This window comes from Hyperolius riggenbachi, chromosome 5 (genome assembly GCF_040937935.1).
Source record: "Hyperolius riggenbachi isolate aHypRig1 chromosome 5, aHypRig1.pri, whole genome shotgun sequence".
Classification (NCBI taxonomy): Eukaryota; Metazoa; Chordata; class Amphibia; order Anura; family Hyperoliidae; genus Hyperolius; species Hyperolius riggenbachi.
In genome coordinates, this window is record NC_090650.1 from 205,746,593 (window position 1) to 205,770,460 (window position 23,868).

General features: G+C 45.8%; 1 protein-coding gene across 1 annotated transcript in view; it reads left to right on the forward strand.

The window, feature by feature from the left end:
- Nucleotides 1–23,868, forward strand: part of LOC137518568 (collagen alpha-2(VI) chain-like) — a 131,689-nt gene that overhangs the window by 63,983 nt on the left and 43,838 nt on the right. The window contains exons 9-11 of the mRNA XM_068236616.1: nt 7,904–7,954; nt 11,795–11,830; nt 13,934–13,996. Coding sequence (XP_068092717.1) covers nt 7,904–7,954; nt 11,795–11,830; nt 13,934–13,996 — 150 coding nt within the window. The remainder of the gene's footprint in view (nt 1–7,903; nt 7,955–11,794; nt 11,831–13,933; nt 13,997–23,868) is intronic.

Here is a 23,868-nt window from a genome sequence, read left to right on the forward strand (position 1 = left end):
GGACCAGGTCAGGAACCAATGGGACGTAGGTGGGGGTCCTGGAGAAGGACCTCCCACCTTCTGTTAAGGATGCTACGAATGGACTGATGCTGGTGGCTGTATTTGGTAATGAAGCGGGGTACGTTACTGGTTTCAGTGTCAGGAGCTAATGTGGGTGGTTTCGGGATTATAGGAAGCCACTAGATCTAATTGTTTAACACATCGTTCTAATATCACTATACTTATGTCCAATTGCTTTTATGTATTCATGCTCATCCCCCTTGCCCACTTGATCCCTCTCACTGTTGCTGCCCGTTATTCCCTTATCCAACATGGCCACCCCTGTCTCTCGCGCATGCGCCGTCCGCATGTATAACTATCCCCTTCTCTTCCGTATACGTGTCAAGGTTCGCATGCGCAGTAGCGGCCAGCCTATGATGCGACCATGCGCACGCGCACTAGCGGTAAGCGGCATGACGTATTACACGCACCGCCCCGCTGCTCGTGACCCTTACCTCTTTCCCCAGTACGCTTACACCTGCCGCCCTCTGGTCTCCACCCACCCGCACATCCCATTGGTTCCTGACCTGGTCCACTGCCTCCAACCCCGCCCTCCAGCCACGCTGAATCTTACAACATGGAATGTTTTCCAGCTGGATATCTAAAAGTTGTAATCTACTAGTATAACCCTAACTTCCCTTAAACCCCACATATACTTACTGCAATAGATCACTTTCCCCTTAGCCCACCCATATTCCCACACCTCCTCCCACTTTTTACCCCTGGCCACCTTAGCCCCCCTCCCCCCTGAAACCCCCTCCCCCCCTCTCCCAATTCCAATACATTATACGACCAATCACACACTATACTACTACCCATGTTATCATCACATTATCTCCCCTTAACATAAACATTATCGTGCGTACATGTTTATTATTATTATATACTTTATACAGTTCCCTGATGTGGTTTTTATCTCTGTCATCCTGTAGTGAGATACTCCTGTTTTTTAATGCCTGAGGAAGCGGGCTTTTGACCCGAGAAACGCGTCGCAGTATTTTGGAGTATGTGAATAAATTTCCGTTAATTTGAACTGACAGCATCGTGTCTGTTTTGGGTTGGTTGGTCCACCACCACCACCTAGATGTTTTAAACCTTTTATCATCTTTTATTCTACTGGCGCCTCTGTACACCGGTTTATCCAGGTGACACAGGGTAGAGATGAACAAATTTCAACTTGTGATTAGACACAGATGAGGGGGAATTAGACAGGCTAAACTCTTTAAATACATACAGGGTGTATTTCACGACACTGCCGCCTCTGTGTACACATGATGCCCCCTTCACATTTCTGGCTGCCCCCTCATATGTGCCTGTCTAGAACCTGCCCTGGAAGCAGGTTTGAGGCCTCTGCTATTAACAGTGTAAGAATGGCAACAGTTTAACTATTACCCTTAAAAATCAATAGGTGAATTTTGATTGGCTGTTGTAGGCTCCACCAACTTTCCTGAATGTTAATCCCATTCACCCAGTGACCAACTGTGCTAAGTTTGAAAAACCTGCCACTAACAGTGTAAGAATGGCTGCAGTTTACGTTTTCTAAATTGAAAATGAATGGCTGAAATTTGATTGGCTGTTTAATGCTCCGCCCACTTTTCCTGGATTTGTAACTTCGGTCACCAATTGACCAACTGTGCTAAGTTTGGGGACTCTGGCTTGATTTCTGTGAGAATGTCAGCCTTTTACATTTTTTCTATTGACATGAACGGGTGAAATCTGGTGATATATAGATTAACTTAGTGTTTGCCCATTGTAAAATCTTTCTTTTCTCTGATATACATTTTGAAATTTAGCACAGGCAGCAACATCTTTAGAGGATACAAAGCAAAGTGTGTGATAACGTTTTAATACATAAACACGCAATAAACATATACATATACTGGAAACCAGTAGTAAAATCTCATCTTTGGCCCGACAAAATGTCCTCAGGAGGCAGCCTTCCTACCTGACAAAGGCACTGAAATGTGTAGTGATGTCACTGGAAGTCTGTCGAGGGAGCTTGCATCTCAAACACCATCTGGACCACTACCGCTGCTGGCCACAGTGGATAGGAAGGCCACCTCCTAAGGATGTTTTGTTGGGCAAACTGCCCATGAGATGCAATTTTACTACTAGTTTCCAATAAGTGTATATGTTTATTGCATGTTTATGTATAAAAATATTGTCACACTACAGAGTGCTCCTCCTTTGCTTGCTTTCCTCTTTAAAGATAACCTCACACCCTGATCTAAGCAGCAGCTGGAGTAGTGTGCACACATGTTCAGCTGTCACACACTGTTGCTACAGTGCAAGATTTCACATCTTTTTGCCAACATATTTGGGCCTCGATTCATCAAGACTTATCGAATCAATTACCGATAGAGATGGCCCGAACCTCCTATTTTCGATTAGCGAACTTCCGCCAAAGTTCGGTTCGTGCGAACTTTCGCAAACCGCAATAGACTTCAATGGGGAGGCGAACTTGGAAACCTAGAAAAAATTATGCTGGCCACAAAAGTGATGGAAAATATGTTTCAAGGGGTCTAACACCTGGAGGGGGGCATGGCAGAGTGGGATACATGCCAAAAGTCCCGGGGAAAAATCTGGATTTGACGCAAAGCAGCGTTTTATGGGCAGAAATCACATTGAATGCTAAATTGCAGTCCTAAAGTGCTTTAAAACATCTTGCATGTGTATACATCAATCAGGTAGTGTAATTAGTGTACTGCTTCACACTGACACAACCATCTCACTGTGTAACTCACCGCAAACAGCTGTTTGTGTAGTGACGGCCATGCTGGACTACTGCGCACCATGGCGAGAATGCTCTTCCTCACTCAGTGATGTCAGGTTAGGTAATGTCTGACTGCCTTATCAACTTTCCATGGTTCTTTCTCTACCATTGTTAAAGCTTACATCGATATTTTTTTACATTACATTTTCTGCTTGTGGTTCAGTACCTGCAACGAGAATCTATTATGGAGGGCAAGTCTGCCATTGTGACCACGGGTAATGGCCAGGGATTCCTGGTTCTATTCCAGTCCGGAGTTGGAGCCTAAGAAACGGCTACCACCACACATCCAAGGAAGGCAGCAGGCAGGCATGCATGTCCCGAGGTAGTGACCAAAAATAACAATACAGGACTTGTAGGAGGACTTTCAAGGCCCTGCTGTATTTGAAATGAATTAACTTTAAATCCTTTAATGAGAATCTGTTATGGAGGGCAAGTCTGATGGTGCCTTCACTGCGATTCACCAGGTTGGTCCCCTCCTCAAGGAGGCGAGAATCTTTTATGGAGGGCAAGTCTGCCATTGTAAGTGACCACAGGTAATGGCCGTGGAATCCTGGTTCTATTCCAGTCTGGAGTTGGAGCCTAAGAAACGGCTACCACCACACACATCCAAGGAAGGCAGCAGGCATGGCATGCACGTCCCGAGGTAGTGGCCAAAAATAACAATACAGAACTCGGAGAAGGACTTTCGAGGCCCTGCTGTATTTGAAATTAATTAACTTTAAATCCTATAACGAGAATCTGTTATGGAGGGCAAGTCTGATGGTGCCTTCACTGCGATTCACCAGGTTGGTCTCCTCATCAAGGAGGCGAGAATCTTTTATGGAGGGCAAGTCTGCTATTGTGAGTGACCACAGGTAATGGCTGGGGAATCCTGGTTCTATTCCGGTCCGGAGTTTCGAGCCTAAGAAATGGCTACCACCACACACATCCAAGGAAGGCAGCAGGCATGGCATGCACGTCCCGAGGTAGTGACCAAAAATAACAATACAGGACGCGGAGGAGGACTTTCGAGACCCTGCTGTATTTGAAATGAATTAATTTTAAATCCTTTAACGAGAATCTGTTATGGCGGACAATGATGACACCACTTGCCTTTCACGAGAATCTGTTCTGGAGGGCAAGTCTGCCATTGTGACCAGTGGGTAATGGTCGGGGAATCAGGGTTCGATTCTGGTCGAAGTGGGAGCCTGAGACCCATGCTGTATAAGTAATGTACCTGCCCTGACGGTGCTTTGCAGACCAGGCATCTGTGGTCAGATGGACCCTTGACCCAGCGGAAGTCAAACCAATTCGAACGCATTTTCCAAGAATGTGTTATGGAGGGCAAGTCTGCCATTCATTCAACTGTGTGAAACTTTTGATGGTACTTTCTCAGTACCATGGTGACTGACCAGGGGTAATGGCCAGGGAATCCTGGTTTGATTCTGCTCTGGAGTGGGAGCCTAAGAAACGGCTACCACCACCACACATCCAAGGAAGGCATCAGGCATGGTATGCACGTCCCGAGGTAGTGACCAAAAATAACAATACAGGAGGACTTTCGAAGGGCTTGTTGTATTTGAAATGAATTAACTTTAAATCCTTTAACGAGAATCTGTTATGGTGGACAATGATGACACCACTTGCCACAACAGCTAGGTATATGCAGTGATGAGTTGGGTTCACTGAACAAAACAGCTAGGTATATGCAGTGATGAGGTGGGTTCACTAAACAAAACAGCTAGGCATATGCACTGATGAGGTGGGTTCACTGAACAAAACAGCTAGGTATATGCAGTGATGAGGTGGGTTCACTCAACAAAACAGCTAGGTATATGCAGTGATGGGGTTCACTCAACAAAACAGCTAGGTATATGCAGTGATGAGGTGGGTTCACTCAACACAAAAGGTAGGTAAGTATATGCAGTGATGAGGTGGGTTCACTGAACACAACAGCTAGGTAAGTATATGCAGTGATGAGGTGGGTTCACTCAACACAACAGCTAGGTATATGCAGTGATGAGGTGGGTTCACTGAACAAAACAGCTAGGTATATGCACTGATGAGGTGGGTTCATTGAACAAAACAGCTAGGTATATGCAGTGATGAGGTGGGTTCACTCAACAAAACAGCTAGGTATATGCAGTGATGGGGTTCACTCAACAAAACAGCTAGGTATATGCAGTGATGAGGTGGGTTCACTCAACACAAAAGGTAGGTAAGTATATGCAGTGATGAGGTGGGTTCACTGAACACAACAGCTAGGTAAGTATATGCAGTGATGAGGTGGGTTCACGGAACACAACAGCTAGGTATATGCAGTGATGAGGTGGGTTCACTTAACACAAAAGGTAGGTAAGTATATGCAGTGATGAGGTGGGTTCACTGAACACAACAGCTAGGTAAGTATATGCAGTGATGAGGTGGGTTCACTGAACACAAAAGGTAGGTATATGCAGTGATGAGGTGGGTTCACTCAGCACAATAGCTAGGTATATGCAGTGATGAGGTGGGTTTACTCAACAAAACAACTAGGTATATGCAGTGATGAGGTGGGTTCACTCAACAAAACAGCTAGGTATATGCAGTGATGAGGTGGGTTCACTCAACACAAAAGGTAGGTAAGTATATGCAGTGATGAGGTGGGTTCACTGAACACAACAGCTAGGTAAGTATATGCAGTGCGGAGGTGGGTTCACTGAACACAACAGCTAGGTATATGCAGTGATGAGGTGGGTTCACTCAACACAAAAGGTAGGTAAGTATATGCAGTGATGAGGTGGGTTCACTGAACACAACAGCTAGGTAAGTATATGCTGTGATGAGGTGGGTTCACTCAACACAACAGCTAGGTATATGCAGCAATGAGGTGGGTTCACTCAACACAAAAGGTAGGTATATGCAGTGATGAGGTGGGTTCACTCAGCACAATAGCTAGGTATATGCAGTGATGAGGTGGGTTCACTCAACACAAAAGGTAGGTATATGCAGTGATGAGGTGGGTTTACTCAACACAACAGCTTGGTATATGCAGTAATGGGTATTACAATGTGCAGCTGCCTATCACACACACAGGTAATCACTGAATGTGTTGGGCCTGGCAGTGGCACACACACAGTATGAATTACAAAAGCTGTCTATGCAACACAACAGCTGTAATGGGTATTACAATGTGCAGCTGCCTATCACACACACAGGTAGTCACTGAATGTGCTGGGCCTGGCTGGCAGTGGCACACACACAGTATGAATTAGCAAGGCTGTCTATGCAACAAAAGTGTCAGTGGGACACACAGAAAAAAAAATAGATCACAAGAACAAGATTGTGGGGTGCTATTATAGCAATAAGAATCAGCCAGGAGCAAGCTAACAAGCCAAGAGCCTAACTAATCTTTCCCTAGGAGAAACAGTCTGCAGCAGCTTTCCCTTCTCTCACTATAGCAGGCACACGAGTGAGTGTAGTGGCCGGCGGAGCCTGCCTTATATAAGGGGGGAGTGGCTCCAGGAGTGAGTGTAGCCTGATTGGCTACAATGTGCCTGCTGACTGTGATGTAGAGGGTCAAAGTTGACCCTAATGGCGCACTATGGGGGCGAATCGAACTTCCGGGAAAGTTCGCGATCACATGCGAACGCGAACCACCCAAAGTTCGCTTGGAACCGTTCTCTGGCGAACCGTTCGGGCCATCTCTAATTACCGACAGCTCGGTAAAATACCGAACTCGAGAAGTTGATTTCAGGATTCATCAAAGTTATCTACAGCTGTTAGCGAGCATTTGGTAATGATTCGGTAATTATGCGATAAAACGGAAGAAGTGCAATTCCTGAAAATGAAAGTGGGCGTGGTTTAGCGTTAAATTTAGGATTAGTTATCTCCTCCACTGCTCTGTCGTTATTCCTGTCAGATCATTGCTGACAGAGAAGATGGAGCCATTTGAAGTGGTTATGTATCAGCTGAAAGTGATTCAAAGGCACAGAAGGGCAAGAATAAGGTCTAGAACCATATCAATTTGCAAGAGAATGGATTTATTTGCTATACCAGGACATCTGTATTTCTCTTGAATCATCTTGAAAGAGAACACAGGCAGTGGCAGGGTTAACTAAATTGCTAGCTGCACTACATTTTTTCAGAAAAGGCTCTTATCAAGCCGTAGCTGGCGAAATTGTGGGATTGTCGCAAGCCACTTCCAGAATCCTGGTCCAGGTGTCAAGCCCTATTCGGAATGTTGCTACGTGGTGTTCAAAGGACTGCCTTTTTACCCACAATTCCAAGGGAATCTTATGGCCTTGTGTTAAATTACCGCTGTTAAATGGAAATATCGACACTTTACCGAATGGTTACCGCATTGTTATCAAATTCACACCGAATGCGGAAAAACCTTGTTGAATACAACTAGAAATCGATAAACTTCGAATTCGGTAATTTAATGAACTGGAAAAAGTTATCGCAAAGACAATGATGAATCGAGGTCTTAGTCCTGCCAAGTGATTTCTGCAGAATGTTTGCAGATGTCCTGCCAGGTGATTTCTGCGGAGTTCTGTGCACCGAGGGAGATACTGCTATTTCCCACAATGCAACAAGGTTCACAGACAAAAAACCATGGCCCTGACATCACACTGTGGGAGGGGTTACATTACAATATCAGTCATGCAGATAACTCTAATGATCCATTTGAGAAAAGGTAAAGATTTCTCGTGGTAAAGTGGGTATCTGCTACTGATTGCAATGAAGTTCAATCCTGACTCCTGAGTTGAAGTTCTCCTTTAACCACTTAAAGAACGTGGTGTTAAACCCCCATATTGACCAGGCCATTTTGACTAAATGGGCCACTGCAGCTTTAAGGCCTAGCTGCAGGGCCGCACAACTCAGCACATAGTGATCCCCCCCCCCCCTTTTCTCCCCATGGAGTGGTCCTGGGTCTGCCGCTGTGCTCATGCCAAACGGCGTGGATGCTAATTATGTTAGCATCCAATTCAAATAAATGCAGCATCCAAAGCCAGCAAAGGTCCCTGTGCCAAAACAGCTCCGTGTCCGTTCCACTTCACCATATACTTGCCATTCTGCTATCATGTTTACATAGTTTAAGGCACAACTGATGGTTCTCATTATTTCTAGGGTGACAGAGGAAAACCTGGAAACAGTTATGCAGGTGCAAGAGGATTACAGGTAAATTATCTCTTTTGGCTAAAAAAGGTTAAATGCAAAGAGAAAAAAAATCTCTGGCAGTACTTTTTACACGTTGTTTGACTTGTCATAAATGTTAGGTGTTTACTTATGCTATATATTGATACTAGTCTTTATGCCCATTCCATAAATGGGCACTGCGAATGTAGGGCCAAGTCCAGATGCCCACGTGCACCAACGTGTGCCTGCACGGCTGCGACCCCATGCTGTGTGCACTCATTATGCACACTGTGGCAGCGGGCAGCACACACAGACGCAGGAAGATGCAGACAGCTGCAGTTTTATAATATAGGATCCCACAAAAATCAGAACTGAATACTGGAAGACGTCTGCTAAGCACTTCTAATATGTTTGCAACTGAAAAGATTTTAGAGCCAATTGTGAGAGGCGCCAGGATTTAACTGACTGCAGACATTTATGTTGGCCTATTAAGTATTTATGTAATTTCCAGGTCCAGGAAAAGCTTGGTAAAGGAGTGAGATGATGCTTATGCTAGTGTAGGATGGTAATAACGTAATACGTTGGATACAGAAATTAGTATGAAGAAGTCTATAGATGTTTTTCTTTTGTTTGCCAATCAAAAGTCCAGTAGATTATACACTGGGATAACAATACCACAAACAATGCTGATTTCTGTCTGTGTAGTTGTACCCAGTGATGCTGTAGCAGTAGACATTCCTCATTGGGCATAGTGGTGATAAATGGACTAAGTCCACCCGGCGTTAGCTAACATTTCTATTTGTGAAGTGCTAGCTTTGCACTTGTGTGAGATAGTCCTTCTATTATATACTGGGTGCTGCAACTGATTGATGGAGCAGAGAGAGGGGAGATGCAGCCACACACTGCCAGTAACTTCTTTCAAACAACAAGTGAGGGAACAAAGGAAATCAGGGACTGCAATCTGGCCATTCGGATCACTACAGGGGAGGCTAGCAACACTGGCAGACACTTGTACAAAGTTTATATTTCCAGCCGAAATGATTAGGAAAGATCATTTCAGACAAGGAATTAATAATTGCAGTATTTGTATAGCGCCTTTCTCCTGTCGGACTCATAGCACTTGCGAGGCAGCCACTAGAGCACACTCAGTAGGCAGTAGCAATGTTAAGGAGACTTGCCCAAGAAACCCCTTACTGAAATAGGAAGATCTAATATGTGTGTAAGTAGATTAAAGGTGGCCACTAATGGTCCAATTTCTAGTGAAAAATCGTTCGAGCGATCAGAAATTCTGATCGGATTGGTTGTAAATAATCTCAGTTGATGGGCACAATCGATTACAAACGATTATAAAAATAGTCGTCCGATTGAATTTTGGTCAAACCAAAATTTGGATTTTCTTGTTGGTTGTGATTGATAGGAAGCAAAGATTGGTTCGTTGATGGTGTAGTGAACGATTTTTCATACAATCAGAATTACTGATCGCTCAAACAATTTTTTTGCTAGAAATTGGACAGTTAGTGGCCACCTTTAGAATAAGAGACCTGTGGAAGGATAGCATCTACGCCTTGTTAGCTAGGTTGCTGAGGAGGACAGAGGATATGTCACAGCTATTACCATTTGAGTCATTCCTACTTCTGATGATCCCTATATTAATTCAAATATTTAGGAAATCATTAATAAGACAGTCCTTGGTTGCTGCAAGGCAGACGTTTCTGAAATTCTGAAACGCCGCACCTTAAATGACCGGATACAAGAAATGCCTAAATACAGAGTATGAAAGATATTATTCAAGAATCACACAATAGAGGAACTCCAGTGAAAATAATTATTGTAAAAATAAAGCACTTTTTATTACATTATGTATAAATGATTTAGTCAGTGTTTGCCCATTGTAAAATATTTCATTTCCCTGGTATACATTCTGACATTTATCACATGGTGGGATTTTTACTGCTGGCAGGTGATGTCATTGGAAGGAGATGCTGTTTGCTTTGTTGACAGTTGGAAACAGCTGTTATTTCCCACAATACAACAAGGCTTCCACAGTGTGATGTCAGAACCATGGTCTTGATGTCACACTGTAGGAGGGGTTTCACCACAATATCAGCCATACAGAGCCCCCTGACGATCCGTTTGTGAAAAGGAAAAGATTTCCCATGGGAAAGGGGGTATCAGCTACTGATTGGGATGAAGTTCAATTCTTGGTTACGGTTTCACTTTAAATATTAGACTGCCATGGCCAAACTGAATTTTATTCAAGGAATTATTCAGCTATGGTTCTAAAATATAAAAATTTAAATACTTTTGTTGCAGGACAAATTATCAATAACATGTAGAAATTAGGTATACAGTACGCCCATAACAAGCTTTTAACTGATAAGAAATCTGACATGAAGGTCACTCCTTATGTCACATTTCTCCACTGATCTTTGTACTCATTTGAAACATATTATTTGTAGAATAAGAGCAAATTAAAATCAGGTTATTGTTGTTAACCTTCCTGGCGTTATCATTATTTCCAGATTAAGGGTCTAAAAGCCGTGCAATTTTTTCACAAGCTTTTAGACCCTAAAAAAACCCATACCACAGAGAGGTCTGCAGCAGCTCTTGCATATAACTTACTCAGGCATGGAATTACCGCTCTGAGCTGCGGACTTCTGTCCCGAGCCTGACTCGGGATTCGCGCTAAGGAGGTTAAAGGTAAACATATTGTAGTTTGTACTCCTCAAAGTACCTTAATAACTTCCTCCTTAGATGAATGGGTTGGGGTGAAAACTACTCAGGATCTGGAGCAACTAAAAGCTAGCTTGTATATCAAAATAGAAGAATGGAGAAATGTTTTGTCTTTGGAATAAGAGTTTGATAGAATGTTAAACTGCTGTTAGGTGAATAATCAGATTGAGTATATTCTTGTTTTATAGCCTTTGGGACATTGCTATGCCTGTAGGAAGAGAAAGTGGTGGGAAAGTGTGGGAGGAAGCACTTGTGATGAATAAATACATGTATGTAAAACATAAAGATTTAATAAACATTCATTTCATTTTAAGCAAGTAACAATTGTGAGGTGAAAAGAATGCACCCAGCCAAATCAGTGAGCAGGTTGTTCCCTATTCTGAGTCCAAGGAAAAAAAATCAACAAAGAATTAAATGTAAGTGTGCATATTTTGGGGAAGGAATTTATGCACATGTGCCCGTCATGTTTCAGAGCCATGTAATTTCAAGCTCTTATTACTGGAGGTATAGTAGTTAACATTACAGACTATGTAAAGGATGATCCATTCTGGCACACCATGGTGTAATCTGTGCCAGCCACATGAGAAGCAAAGTCTCGCTAACACCAGGGATGCAAAGGCCGACGAACACCAGGGAAGCAAAGGACCAAAACCACCATGAATCAAAGGCCCGAGACCACCAGGGAATAAAAGGCCCGAGACCACTAGTGAATCATAGGCCCGAGACCAACAGGTAATCAAAGGCCATATACCATCAGGGAATCAAAGGCCTGATACCATCAAGGAATCAAAGGCCCAAGACCATCAGGGAATCGAAGACCCAAGACCACCAGGGAATCAAAGGCCCAGGAACACCAGGGAAGCAAAGGCCCAGGACGACCAGGGAAGCAAGGGGCAAGGAACACCAGGTAAACAAAGGCTCAGGACAACCAGGAAATCAAAGGTCTGGAAACACCAGGAAAAAAAAGACCCAGGATCACCAGGGAAGCAAAGACCCAAGACCATCAGGCCATGGAGGAGCTTCCCTGTACAGCTTTGCATGTAATTTAATGATATTTCAGGCATACTAGCTCATGTAAAGGATTTCTTCAGGAAAATTATTATAATTTACAGTCCAATATGTTTACTCACATTTTATGTTTATACCTAGGGTGACAGAGGAGAAGTTGGACTTCCAGGTTTTCCCGTAAGAATATTCACTTTTTTTTACATGATATTTCTTTCTCCCTAAACATTTAGCATTTGATTGTGGGAATATTGTTAAACTTCATCGTCTAGTGGAGTAGACCATATATATTCTAGACTTGCAGTGTCTTCCACAATAGCATGTGCTTTATCCAGCTGTTACTGTAAGAACTTTAAAGTGCATTTCCAATTATAGAGAGGCAGTATTGGTCTTCTAATGGCTGGGATTAAAGCCAGTCACATAATTATTATTACCATTATATGTTTTACCTACCAGTATATCCTGAAATTGTGATGCTTATATTGCCCAATGAGGGTCCTCCGTCCTCTCGCCTGTTTCTGTGTTTAATTTCTTTTTTTTAGCAGAGTCAGAACAATTATTGTTGTTATTATTATTAATTACCATAGATTTCAGCTGCTGCAGTGAACAAATCAACAACAGACTTTTGGCAGTTTGGATCTTTAAAGAAAACCTTTAATGACAAAAAGTTCCCCTGGGTGGTACTCACCTCGGTTGGGGGAAGACTCCGGATCCTAATGAGTCTTCCTCCGTCCTCCTGTGTCCCATGGCGGTCTTGCTCTGGCCCTCCGAATGGCGGGGATGTAAATATTTACCTTCCCCGCTCCAGGGCAGGTGCAGTATTGGCTATCCACTCGGAGATAGGCGTAAATAGCTGATCGCTGTTGGGCCACTCTGCTGCACAAGCGCAACGCAATTCTCCCGCTCCTGCGTAGTAGAGCGGACCCGACGGAGATCGGCTATTTTCATCTATCTCCATACTGAGAGCTGCAACAGCGCCCCCGCTGGAGCCAGGGAAGGTAAATAAACTCAGCTTGTCGAGCCTGGATCGCCAGAGACTTCCGGAGAGCCTGCAGCTACAGCAGAGGGGGAAGCCTCATTGGGACCCTGAGACTTCCCCCTACCGAGGTGAGTACCCCCCAGGGGAACTTTTTTTGTTACAGGTTCTCTTTAAGATCCCACGATGACTCCTGCACAAAGTGTGGAAATCGCTTGAAGTCTTGCTCGCGCCCGTCGTGTAACAACGCGTGATGTAGCGCATACCCGCCGGCAGAAAGATGGATCGGAGGAGCACTCGTCATCAGGATGTGTCACTGGATCCATCTCCCTGCATCGCAAGGTGAGTACGTAGCTTTACAGTCTAAAGGTTTAAGGGATAGGACAGCAGGTGAAGGTAAGCTGGGCATGAGATGGTAAAAAAATGGTGGTCAGTGGCTGAAGTGTCCTAGGTAGGAGAACCTGCTTGCCTGAAAAGGTGAGTTTTTAGGTTGCGTCTAAAAAGGGTAAGTATGGGTGAGTGGCGGATGTGCTGAGGGAGAGAGTTTTAAAGGAGGAGAGAGGATCAGGAGAAGAATTGGAAGTGAGTGAAGGGGAACCAGAGAGGAAGACTGGAGAATATTGTTAGTAGAATGGAAATTGCGTGTAGGATGGTATCTGGAAATAAGATTATTTAGATGAGAAGGAGCTAAAGAGCTTTGTAGGAGAGAGTCTGGATTTTAAATTGTATCCTTTGGGTAACTGGCAGCCAGTGAAGGGACTGGCAGAGGGGATGGTGCTGGAGAAGTGGGATAAGAGGTGGATAAGTCGTGCAGCAGGTGGACTGTAGGGAAGCTGAACAGTTAGCAGGTAGGCCACAGAGCAGAGAGTTGCAGTAGTTTAGTTATGAAATAATAAGGGTATGGGTCACAAGTGTGGCAATGTCCTGTGTGAGAAAAGGGCGGTTCCAGGAGATGTTTTTTAAAACAATACATCTGAGTGTTCTTTCTTGCCCACAGTATACCATTACCTCCTTGTTACCTGTGACTGGAGAGGGGGAGAGAACTGGACACTCTCAGGCTAAGTTTAGCTGAATGTTGCTGAAGCCATGAAAATATTTTTTATGTGGCAGAGAATCGTATTTAAAACTTATATGTTGGGATTAGAGGAAACAAATACAGTAAACTATGCAACTGTTACTGCACAATAAGATCCAGTCACCTATCAGGAAATGTTATATATAATGTTTTTCACACTATTATACTGTAGTGCTATAGAAATTGCATTTGACTGTAAAAAACCCTTAATTTCATATCATTTTGCCTGTAGGGTACAAGAGGACACTTTGGCGAGAAAGGAGAGCAAGGTGTACAAGGAGTGAAAGGAGATCCAGTAAGTACAACAGATATTAATGCATCATTATGAAATGGTAGTCATTCATATAACAAAGCAACTTAGTGCAAACCATGCAAAATAACTGGTTATCTTGGACCAGATGAACAAAAAAAATCCTCAGCTATGGAAGGTTACACAATCATGAACACAATCAGGGGCGTAGCAATAGGGGGTGCAGAGGTTGCGACAGCATCAGGGCCCTTAGGCCAGAGGGGCCCCGATGGGCCCTCCCTCAACTGCAGTATTAGCTCTCTATTGGTCCTGTGCTCATAATAATCACTTCTATTGATACTTTGAATAATGGTTATCATTAACAAACTGCTCTCCACTCCCTTCTTGCACCTCTGACACTGTAGTTGTTTGGCAGGTTTAGGTGCGCCGTATCAATTGTTATGTATGGAGTGCTTGGGGGGCCCCATTGTAAAACTTGCATCGGGGCCCACAGCTCCTTAGCTATGCCGCTGAGCACAATCAATCAATTCCATAGAGTGTGGTAGATTTTTTTTAATTGGTACATTTTAATGAGTTTATTTTTTCTGTTCACAAGCAGGGATGAGTACAATTCTTCTTCTTAAAAGCACAACTTTACTGACCTGCAAAATGCAAGACAAGCTAACAAATAAAAGCCTCAAACTTCTGATTTACCAGTAGTGTTGGGCGAACAGTGTTCGCCACTGTTCGGGTTCTGCAGAACATCACCCTGTTCGGGTGATGTTCGAGTTCGGCCGAACACCTCATGGTGTTCGGCCTTTTAAGTTCGGGTTCGCCCCGAACTTCTGTATGCCCCCGAACAGGGCCGAACAGGGCCCCTGTTCGGGCGAACAGGGCCCTGTTCGGCCGAACAGGCCGCAATACGGCCCCCCTATGGGGTCGCAGGCATAAGGGGGGAGCATGCCCCGATCGCGGGGGGGGTCGGAAATTCCCCCCACCCCCTCCGCTAGCGCTCCCCCCTCTGCCCGCTTCCCCATTCAAAAGTTTCAAGAAGTACCTGTATAGCGGATGGCCTGGCAGTGGCACTGTGGAGTGAGGAGGAGGAGGAGTCCGGAGAGTGACGAGTTGAGGGAGGCCGGGCAGCGGGCGTGAGGTCAGAGAAAGGGCGAGTTCCGCCCTTTCTCTGACCTCACGCCCGCTGCCCGGCCTCCCTCAACTCGTCACTCTCCGGACTCCTCCTCCTCCTCACTCCACAGTGCCACTGCCAGGCCATCCGCTATACAGGTACTTCTTGAAACTTTTGAATGGGGAAGCGGGCAGAGGGGGGAGCGCTAGCGGAGGGGGAATTTCCGACCCCCCCCGCGATCGGGGCATGCTCCCCCCTTATGCCTGCGACCCCATAGGGCCCCCAAAAAAGGGATGTTCGGGAAGTTCGGGGTTCGGCCCGAACATGCCGAACATCTCGGCCATGTTCGGCGAACTTTCCCGAACCCGAACATCCAGGTGTTCGCCCATCACTATTTACCAGCTGTCAACTGAGTTAATTAGTCAACTGGGGGGGAGGGGGGTATTTTTTAGCACAGCTTCCAATTACTGATTCACCAGAGATTTGCATGTTGGGAGAAGGTGAAAGAGAAGAATAAACACCTGCCACATGATTATAACTTAGGGCAAAAATATAATCATTATTTTTAGATTTTTTGCCACAGGTACTCTTTAAGCATCAGGAGGGAGGTTAGGGTTATGCATCAGGAGGGAGGTTAAGGTTATGCATCAGGAGGGAGGTTAAGGTTATGCATCAGGAGGGAGGTTAAGGTTATGCATCAGGAGGGAGGTTAGGGATATGCATCAGGAGGGAGGTTAGGGTTATGCATCCGGAGGGAGGTTAGGGTTATACATCCGGATGGAGGTTAGGGTTATGCATCAGGAGAGAAGTTAGGGTTATGCATCAAGAGAGAAGTTAGGGTTATGCATCCGCAGGGAGGTTAGTGTTATGCATCCAGAGGGAGGTTAGGGTTATGCATCCGCAGGGAGGTTAGTGTTATGCATCCAGAGGGAGGTTAGGGTTAAGCAGCAGAAGGGAGGTGTGAGGAAACGCGGAAAGACAGCCGCCTCTGTACAGCGTGAGGCGGCTGTTTCTGGGAAGGGCATGGCGGAACGCAGAGAACGCAGAGGTTAGCGCGCATGACCCTGCTACCGATACTTTGTCCCAGCGCGGGGGGGCCGCCGCCAGTGCTGCCAGTGGTGCGACCAACCCCGCGCATGGGGCAGCAGGAACGTTGCAAGACGGTGTTTGTGTAGCTGGGACTCATAGTCCCTCTGGGTTCAGAATGACGCACGTGCGCGCGGAGAGGCAGAGCTTATATGGCAGCCAGAAAGAGGTCAGCTGACCTGGTCGGTCAGCTGACAACTCTGCTCTTTCTCATTGGTCCAGCACTTAGGGAGGTGCTGGAGAGTATCTGTGTATATATACTGCTGGCTGTTCAGTTGCTGGTTGTCTGGCGTTGCGAACACTTCGTGGTAGCACTCAGACCTGTCTGTATCTGTGTTCTAGCATAGTTTCCAAAGGTGTTGACGGCCACGGATCTCACACCTTAGCGTTAGGAAATTATACTGTATTATTTGTTATGACCTTCTGCTTGCCTGACTATTCTTCTGTACTCTGATCCTGTACCTTGCTAGTCTGATACTCTGTTGCCGAACCCCGGCTCGCCCTAAGACTCTGGATCTGCCTCCTGATTCTGTACCTCGATATTTCTGATACCCTGTTGCCGTACCCTGCTTGTTTATTAGACCCCGCATCTGCCTTCTGAATCTGTACTGTATCTGTCTGTGTGGTTACGACCTGGTTTGTCCGACCTCGAGAACCGACCTTACTGTCAGAGGCGGTTCCCAGTCCTGATAGTGACACTCCCTCCTGTCACTGTGATGATTTGCTCAGCTGCCTGTGCAGGCAGGCAGCCCTTTGACCATTGTGTAGGTTTGCATGCTGCAGGACTCTGGAAAGAAGAGCTTCTGTCAGTTTTGCAGCTTGTGCTTGCAGAGGAATTTGCATACGTTGTCATGCAAATTGCCTGGCCACATTCATTGGAGGCATGTACTATAAGTACTATGTCTTTCCCACAATGCTTGGCTGGTCATAAGGATTTCGTCCTATGTAACACTCCTGGTGGGGTGTCAGCCTTGCTCTCTGTTTGAACATCAGCTTAGAGTAATTCCTGAATCTGCGCTAGGCAGATTTCCCTAGTGCAGTTAGGATTGTATTATCTGTATTGCCTGTTCTGTCTTGTCTTGCCTGTAGCCATTGTCCTGTCCCTATGGTGGTCGACAGGAAATGGTTCTGATCTCTGTTCTTGGAGTATAGCTGGTGCAGCGGTTGCTACCAGCTATCTCTTCTGTTCTGTCTCCTGGGATCGCGCTAGCTACTTTTCGCTAGCGCTGGGGATCCTTCTGTTCTGTCTCCTGGGATCGCACTAGCCACTTTTCGCTAGCGCTGGGGATCCTTCTGTTCTGTCTTCTGGGATCGCGCTGGCCACTTTTCGCTAGCGCTGGGGATCCTTCTGTTCTGCTACTCTGTACCTGGATCGGGCTAGCCACTTTTCGCTAGTGCTGTGGATCCTATCTCTCGCTTGTCCCTGTTTTCGTGTGTCTGTCTTGTCTGCTACGCTTGCTGGAGGCTCGGTGAGGTAACCGTTAAGCAAGCGCTCGCGTCCTCTGTTTCATGTTTGTCTGTTAATGGTTAGTTAGGCGTGCTTGTCTCTATTGTGCTTATCACGTGGAGACCGCGCATAACCGCGTGCACTGTTGCGAATGAGTGCGGTGTTCGCGGTTAGCTAGCGTTTGTTATTTTCCGTATCTCCTCATTGTTTTATTTGCTGTGCCTTTGCTACCCTCGTATTCTATTCTGATCTGCCTTGTGTCACGTCTGGCGATCGCACCTCTCGCGATCGCGTTCCTATTTCATATCTGTTGTGTGTGCGCGGTCGCGGGGTGGCGACTGGATTGACGCACACACATACAACCTGTCCCTTTGCTCATTTTCATTTGCAATCGCCTCTCTTGCGATTGCGTTCTGCGCTTCGTACAATTCCTGTCTGGCATTTGTGGAGGTACAGAGGATTGGTTCCTCTGCACTCCCCAGCGCCATCTGCCGACAGGAATTTCCCTCTACAGGTGCGTAGCACCTTTTGCTGGGTGCCTGCAATTACACGCTTGTGGAGGATTTCCGCCGTGTCAGTGCACGCATTGTGCGCTGATCACGGAGAAAGTTCCTCAATCGTTACAGTCACTCTAGGTTGTCCTTCCTACTCTCAGCCTGACTCCTCCCTCCGGGAGAGTTCAGGTCTCCGGAAGGAATTTGTGCAGTACTCTTTACTGCCCTGAGACCTAGTCCTCTAGGTATTACTGTTGCACCAAACACTACTACTCTACTCAGGTGTCCAGAGGTTAGCATATATATCTGATTATCAGTGATAGTGCAGATCATCAATAATCTGGTATATAGCTGTATTCCCAGTGATACTGCAGATCACCGGTAATCAGATCCTCGCTGTGTTACACCGATCGTTACAGAACGCCAGACCAAAAAACAATATGGACGCACGCACTGACTGTCTGGGCGCACTTGCCACTTCGGTGGATAACATCAATCAAGTGCTGGGTAGTCATCAAGCATTAACCACTTCAGGACCACAGTCTTTTCGCCCCTTAAGGACCAGAGCCTTTTTCTCCATTCAGACCACTGCAGCTTTCACGGTTTATTGCTCGGTCATACAACCTACCACCTAAATGAATTTTACCTCCTTTTCTTGTCACTAATACAGCTTTCTTTTGATGCTATTTGATTGCTGCTGCGAGTTTTACTTTTTATTATATTCATCAAAAAAGACATGAATTTTGTCAAAAAAATGACTTTTTTAACTTTCTGTGCTGACATTTTTCAAATAAAGTAAAATTTCCTATACATTTGAGCGCGAAAGTTATTCTGCTACATGTCTTTGATAAAAAAAAAAACATTCAGTGTATATTTATTGGATTGGGTAAAAGTTATAGCGTTTACAAACTATGGTGCCAAAAGTGAATTTTCCCATTTTCAAGCATCTCTGACTTTTCTGCGCACCTGTCATGTTTCATGAGGGGCTAAAATTCCAGGATAGTACAAATACCCCCCAAATGACCCCATTTTGGAAAGAAGACATCCCAAAGTATTCAGTGAGAGGCATGGTGAGTTCATAGAAGATTTTATTTTTTGTCACAAGTTAGCGGAAAATGACAGTTTGTGACAAAAAAAAAAAAAGTTTCCATTTCTTCTAACTTGCGACAAAAAAAAATGAAATCTGCCACGGACTCACTATGCTCCTCTCTGAATACCTTGAAGTGTCTACTTTCCAGAATGGGGTCATTTGTGGGGTGTGTTTACTGTCCTGGCATTTGGGGGGTGCCTAATTGTAAGCACCCCTGTAAAGCCTAAAGATGCTCATTGGACTTTGGGCCCCTTAGCGCAGTTAGGCCGCAAAAAAGTGCCACACATGTGGTATTGCCGTACTCAGGAAAAGTAGTATAATGTGTTTTGGGGTGTATTTTTACACATACACATGCTGGGTGGGAGAAATATCTCCGTAAATGACAATTTTTTTATTTTTTTTACACACAATTGTCTATTTATAGAGATATTTCTCCCACTCAGCATGGGTATGTGGAAAAATACACCCCAAAACACATTATACTACTTCTCCTGAGTACGGCGATACCACATGTGTGGCACTTTTTTGCACCCTAACTGCGCTAAGGGGCCCAAAGTCCAATGAGTACCTTTAGGATTTCACAGGTCATTTTGAGAAATTTCGTTTCAAGACTACTCCTCACGGTTTAGGGCCCCTAAAATGCCAGGACAGTATAGGAACCCCACAAATTACCCCATTTTAGAAAGAAGACACCCCAAGGTATTCCGTTAGATGTATGGTGAGTTCATAGAAGATTTTTTTTTTTTGTCACAAGTTAGCGGAAATTGATTTTAATTGTTTTTTTTCACAAAGTGTCATTTTCCGCTAACTTGTGACAAAAAATAAAATCTTCTATGAACTCGCCATTCTCCTAACGGAATACCTTGGGGTGTCTTCTTTCTAAAATGGAGTCATTTGTGGGGTTCCTATACTGCCCTGGTATTTTAGGGGCCCTAAACCGTGAGGAGTAGTCTTGAAACCAAATGTGGCAAAATGACCTGTGAAATCCTAAAGGTACTCATTGGACTTTGGGCCCCTTAGCGCACTTAGGGTGCAAAAAAGTGCCACACATGTGGTACCGCCGTACTCAGGAGAAGTAGTATAATGTGTTTTGGGGTGTATTTTTACACATACCCATGCTGGGTGGGAGAAATATCTCTGTAAATGACAATTATTTGATTTTTTTTACACACAATTGTCCATTTACAGAGAGATTTCTCCCACCCAGCATGGGTATGTATAAAAATACACCCCAAAACACATTATACTACTTCTTCTGAGTACGGCGATACCACATGTGTGACACTTTTTTGCAACCTAGGTGCGCTAAGGGGCCTAACGTCCTATTCACAGGTCATTTTGAGGCATTTGGATTCTAGACTACTCCTCACGGTTTAGGGCCCCTAAAATGCCAGGGCAGTATAGGAACCCCACAAGTGACCCCATTTTAGAAAGAAGACACCCCAAGGTATTCTGTTAGGAGTATGGTGAGTTCATAGAAGATTTTTTTTTTGTCACAAGTTAGCGGAAAATGACACTTTGTGAAAAAAAAAACAATACATATCAATTTCCGCTAACTTGTGACAAAAAATAAAATCTTCTATGAACTCATCATACACCTAAAAGAATACCTTGGGGTGTCTTCTTTCTAAAATGGGGTCACTTGTGGGGTTCCTATACTGCCCTGGCATTTTAGGGGCCCTAAACCGTGAGGAGTAGTCTTGAACCCAAATGTCTCAAAATGACCTGTGAAATCCTAAAGGTACTCATTGGACTTTGGGCCCCTTAGCACAGTTAGGCTGCAAAAAAGTGTCACACATGTGGTATCGCCGTACTCAGAAGAAGTAGTATAATGTGTTTTGTGGTGTATTTTTACATATAACCATGCTGGGTGGGAGAAATATCTCTGTAAATGACACATTTTTTTATTTGTTTTACACACAATTGTCCATTTACAGAGAGATTTCTCCCACCCAGCATGGGTATGTGTAAAAATACACCACAAAACACATTATACTACTTCTCCTGAGTATGGCGATACCACATGTGTGACACTTTTTTGCAGCCTAGGTGCGCTAAGGGGCCCAACGTCCTATTCACAGGTCATTTTGAGGCATTTGTTTTCTAGACTACTCCTCACGGTTTAGGGCCCCTAAAATGCCAGGGCAGTATAGGAACCCCACAAGTGACCCCATTTTAGAAAGAAGACACCCCAAGGTATTCCGTTAGGGGTATGGTGAGTTCATAGAAGATTTTATTTTTTCTCACAAGTTAGTGAAAAATGACACTTTGTGAAAAAAACAATAACAATCCAATTTCCGCTAACTTTTGACAAAAAATAAAATATTCTATGAACTCATCATACACCTAACAGAATACCTTGGGGTGTCTTCTTTCTAAAATGGGGTCACTTGTGGGGTTCCTATACTGCCCTGGAATTTTACGGGCCCAAAACTGTGAGTAGTCTGGAAACCAAATTTCTCAAAATGACTGTTCAGGGGTATAAGCATCTGCAAATTTTGATGACAGGTGGTCTATGAGGGGGCAAATTTTGTGGAATCGGTCATAAGCAGGGTGGCCTCTTAGATGACAGGATGTATTGGGCCTGATCTGATGGATAGGAGTGCTAGGGGGGTGACAGGAGGTGATTGATGGGTGTCTCAGGGGGCGGTTAGAGGGGAAAATAGATGCAATCAATGCACTGGGGAGGTGATCGGAAGGGGGTCTGAGGGGGATCTGAGGGTTTGGCCGAGTGATCAGGAGCCCACACGGGGCAAATTAGGGCCTGATCTGATGGGTAGGTGTGCTAGGGGGTGACAGGAGGTGATTGATGGGTGTCTCAAGGTGTGATTAGAGGGGGGAAATAGATGCAAGCAATGCACTGGCGAGGTGATCAGGGCTGGGGTCTGAGGGCGTTCTGAGGTGTGGGCGGGTGATTGGGTGCCCGCAAGGGGCAGATTAGGGTCTAATCTGATGGGTAACAGTGACAGGTGGTGATAGGGGGTGATTGATGGGTAATTAGTGGGTGTTTAGAGGAGAGAATAGATGTAAACAATGGATTTGGGAGGTGATCTGATGTCGGATCTGCGGGCGATCTATTGGTGTGGGTGGGTGATCAGATTGCCCGCAAGGGGCAGGTTAGGGGCTGATTGATGGGTGGCAGTGACAGGGGGTGATTGATGGGTGGCAGTGACAGGGGGTGATTGATGGGTGATTGACAGGTGATCAGTGGGTTATTACCCGGAATAACAGATGTAAATATTGCACGGGCAAATTGATAAGGGGGGGGGTCTGAGGGCAATCTGAGCGTGTGGGCGGGTGATTGGGTGCCCGCAAGGGGCAGATTAGGGTCTAATCTGATGGGTAACAGTGACAGGTGGTGATAGGGGGTGATTGATGGGTAATTAGTGGGTGTTTAGAGGAGAGAATAGATGTAAACAATGGATTTGGGAGGTGATCTGATGTCGGATCTGCGGGCGATCTATTGGTGTGGGTGGGTGATCAGATTGCCCGCAAGGGGCAGGTTAGGGGCTGATTGATGGGTGGCAGTGACAGGGGGTGATTGATGGGTGGCAGTGACAGGGGGTGATTGATGGGTGATTGACAGGTGATCAGTGGGTTATTACCCGGAATAACAGATGTAAATATTGCACGGGCGAATTGATAAGGGGGGGGTCTGAGGGCAATCTGAGCGTGTGGGCAGGTGATTGGGTGCCCGCAAGGGGCAGATTAGGGTCTAATCTGATGGGTAACAGTGACAGGTGGTGATAGGGGGTGATTGATGGGTAATTAGTGGGTGTTTAGAGGAGAGAATAGATGTAAACAATGGATTTGGGAGGTGATCTGATGTCGGATCTGCGGGCGATCTATTGGTGTGGGGGGGTGATCAGATTGCCCGCAAGGGGCAGATCAGGGGCTGATTGATGGGTGGCAGTGACAGGGGGTGATTGACGGGTGATTGACAGGTGATTGACAGGTGATTGACAGGTGATCAGGGGGGATAGATGCATACAGTACACGGGGGGGGGGGTCTGGGGGGGGGTCTGGGGAGAATCTGAGGGGTGGGGGGGTGATCAGGAGGGAGTAGGGGGCAGATTAGGGACTTAAAAAAAAAATAGCGTTGACAGATAGTGACAGGGAGTGATTGATGGGTGATTAGGAGGGTGACTGGGTGCAAACAGTGGTCTGGGGGGTGGGCAGGGGGGGGTCTGAGGGGTGCTGTGGGCGATCAGGGGGCAGGGGGGGGGGAAATCAGTGTGCTTGGGTGCAGACTAGGGTGGCTGCAGCCTGCCCTGGTGGTCCCTCGGACACTGGGACCACCAGGGCAGGAGGCAGCCAGTATAATAGGCTTTGTATACATTACAAAGCCTATTATACACTGTTGCAGCGGCGATCCGGATGCCAGTAACCCGCCGGCGCTTCCGAACGGCCGGCGGGTTACGGCGAACGGGGGGCGGAGCCAGTCCCCGGCGGCTGATCGCGTCACGAATGACGCGATCGCCGCATAGCCACTCCCGCAGCCGCCCCCGCCGATGGGCGTATTGCGGTCGTTTGGGCCCGGACTTTGCCGCCGCCCATCGGCTGGGGGCGGTCGTTAAGTGGTTAATTGATGCCCTATCAGGGTCTGTACAAGCCCTCCAGACGTCAGTGGATGAGGTGCGATCCCCTCCTAGCGTTGATATACGTATGCCCGTACCTGAACGATTTTCTGGTCAC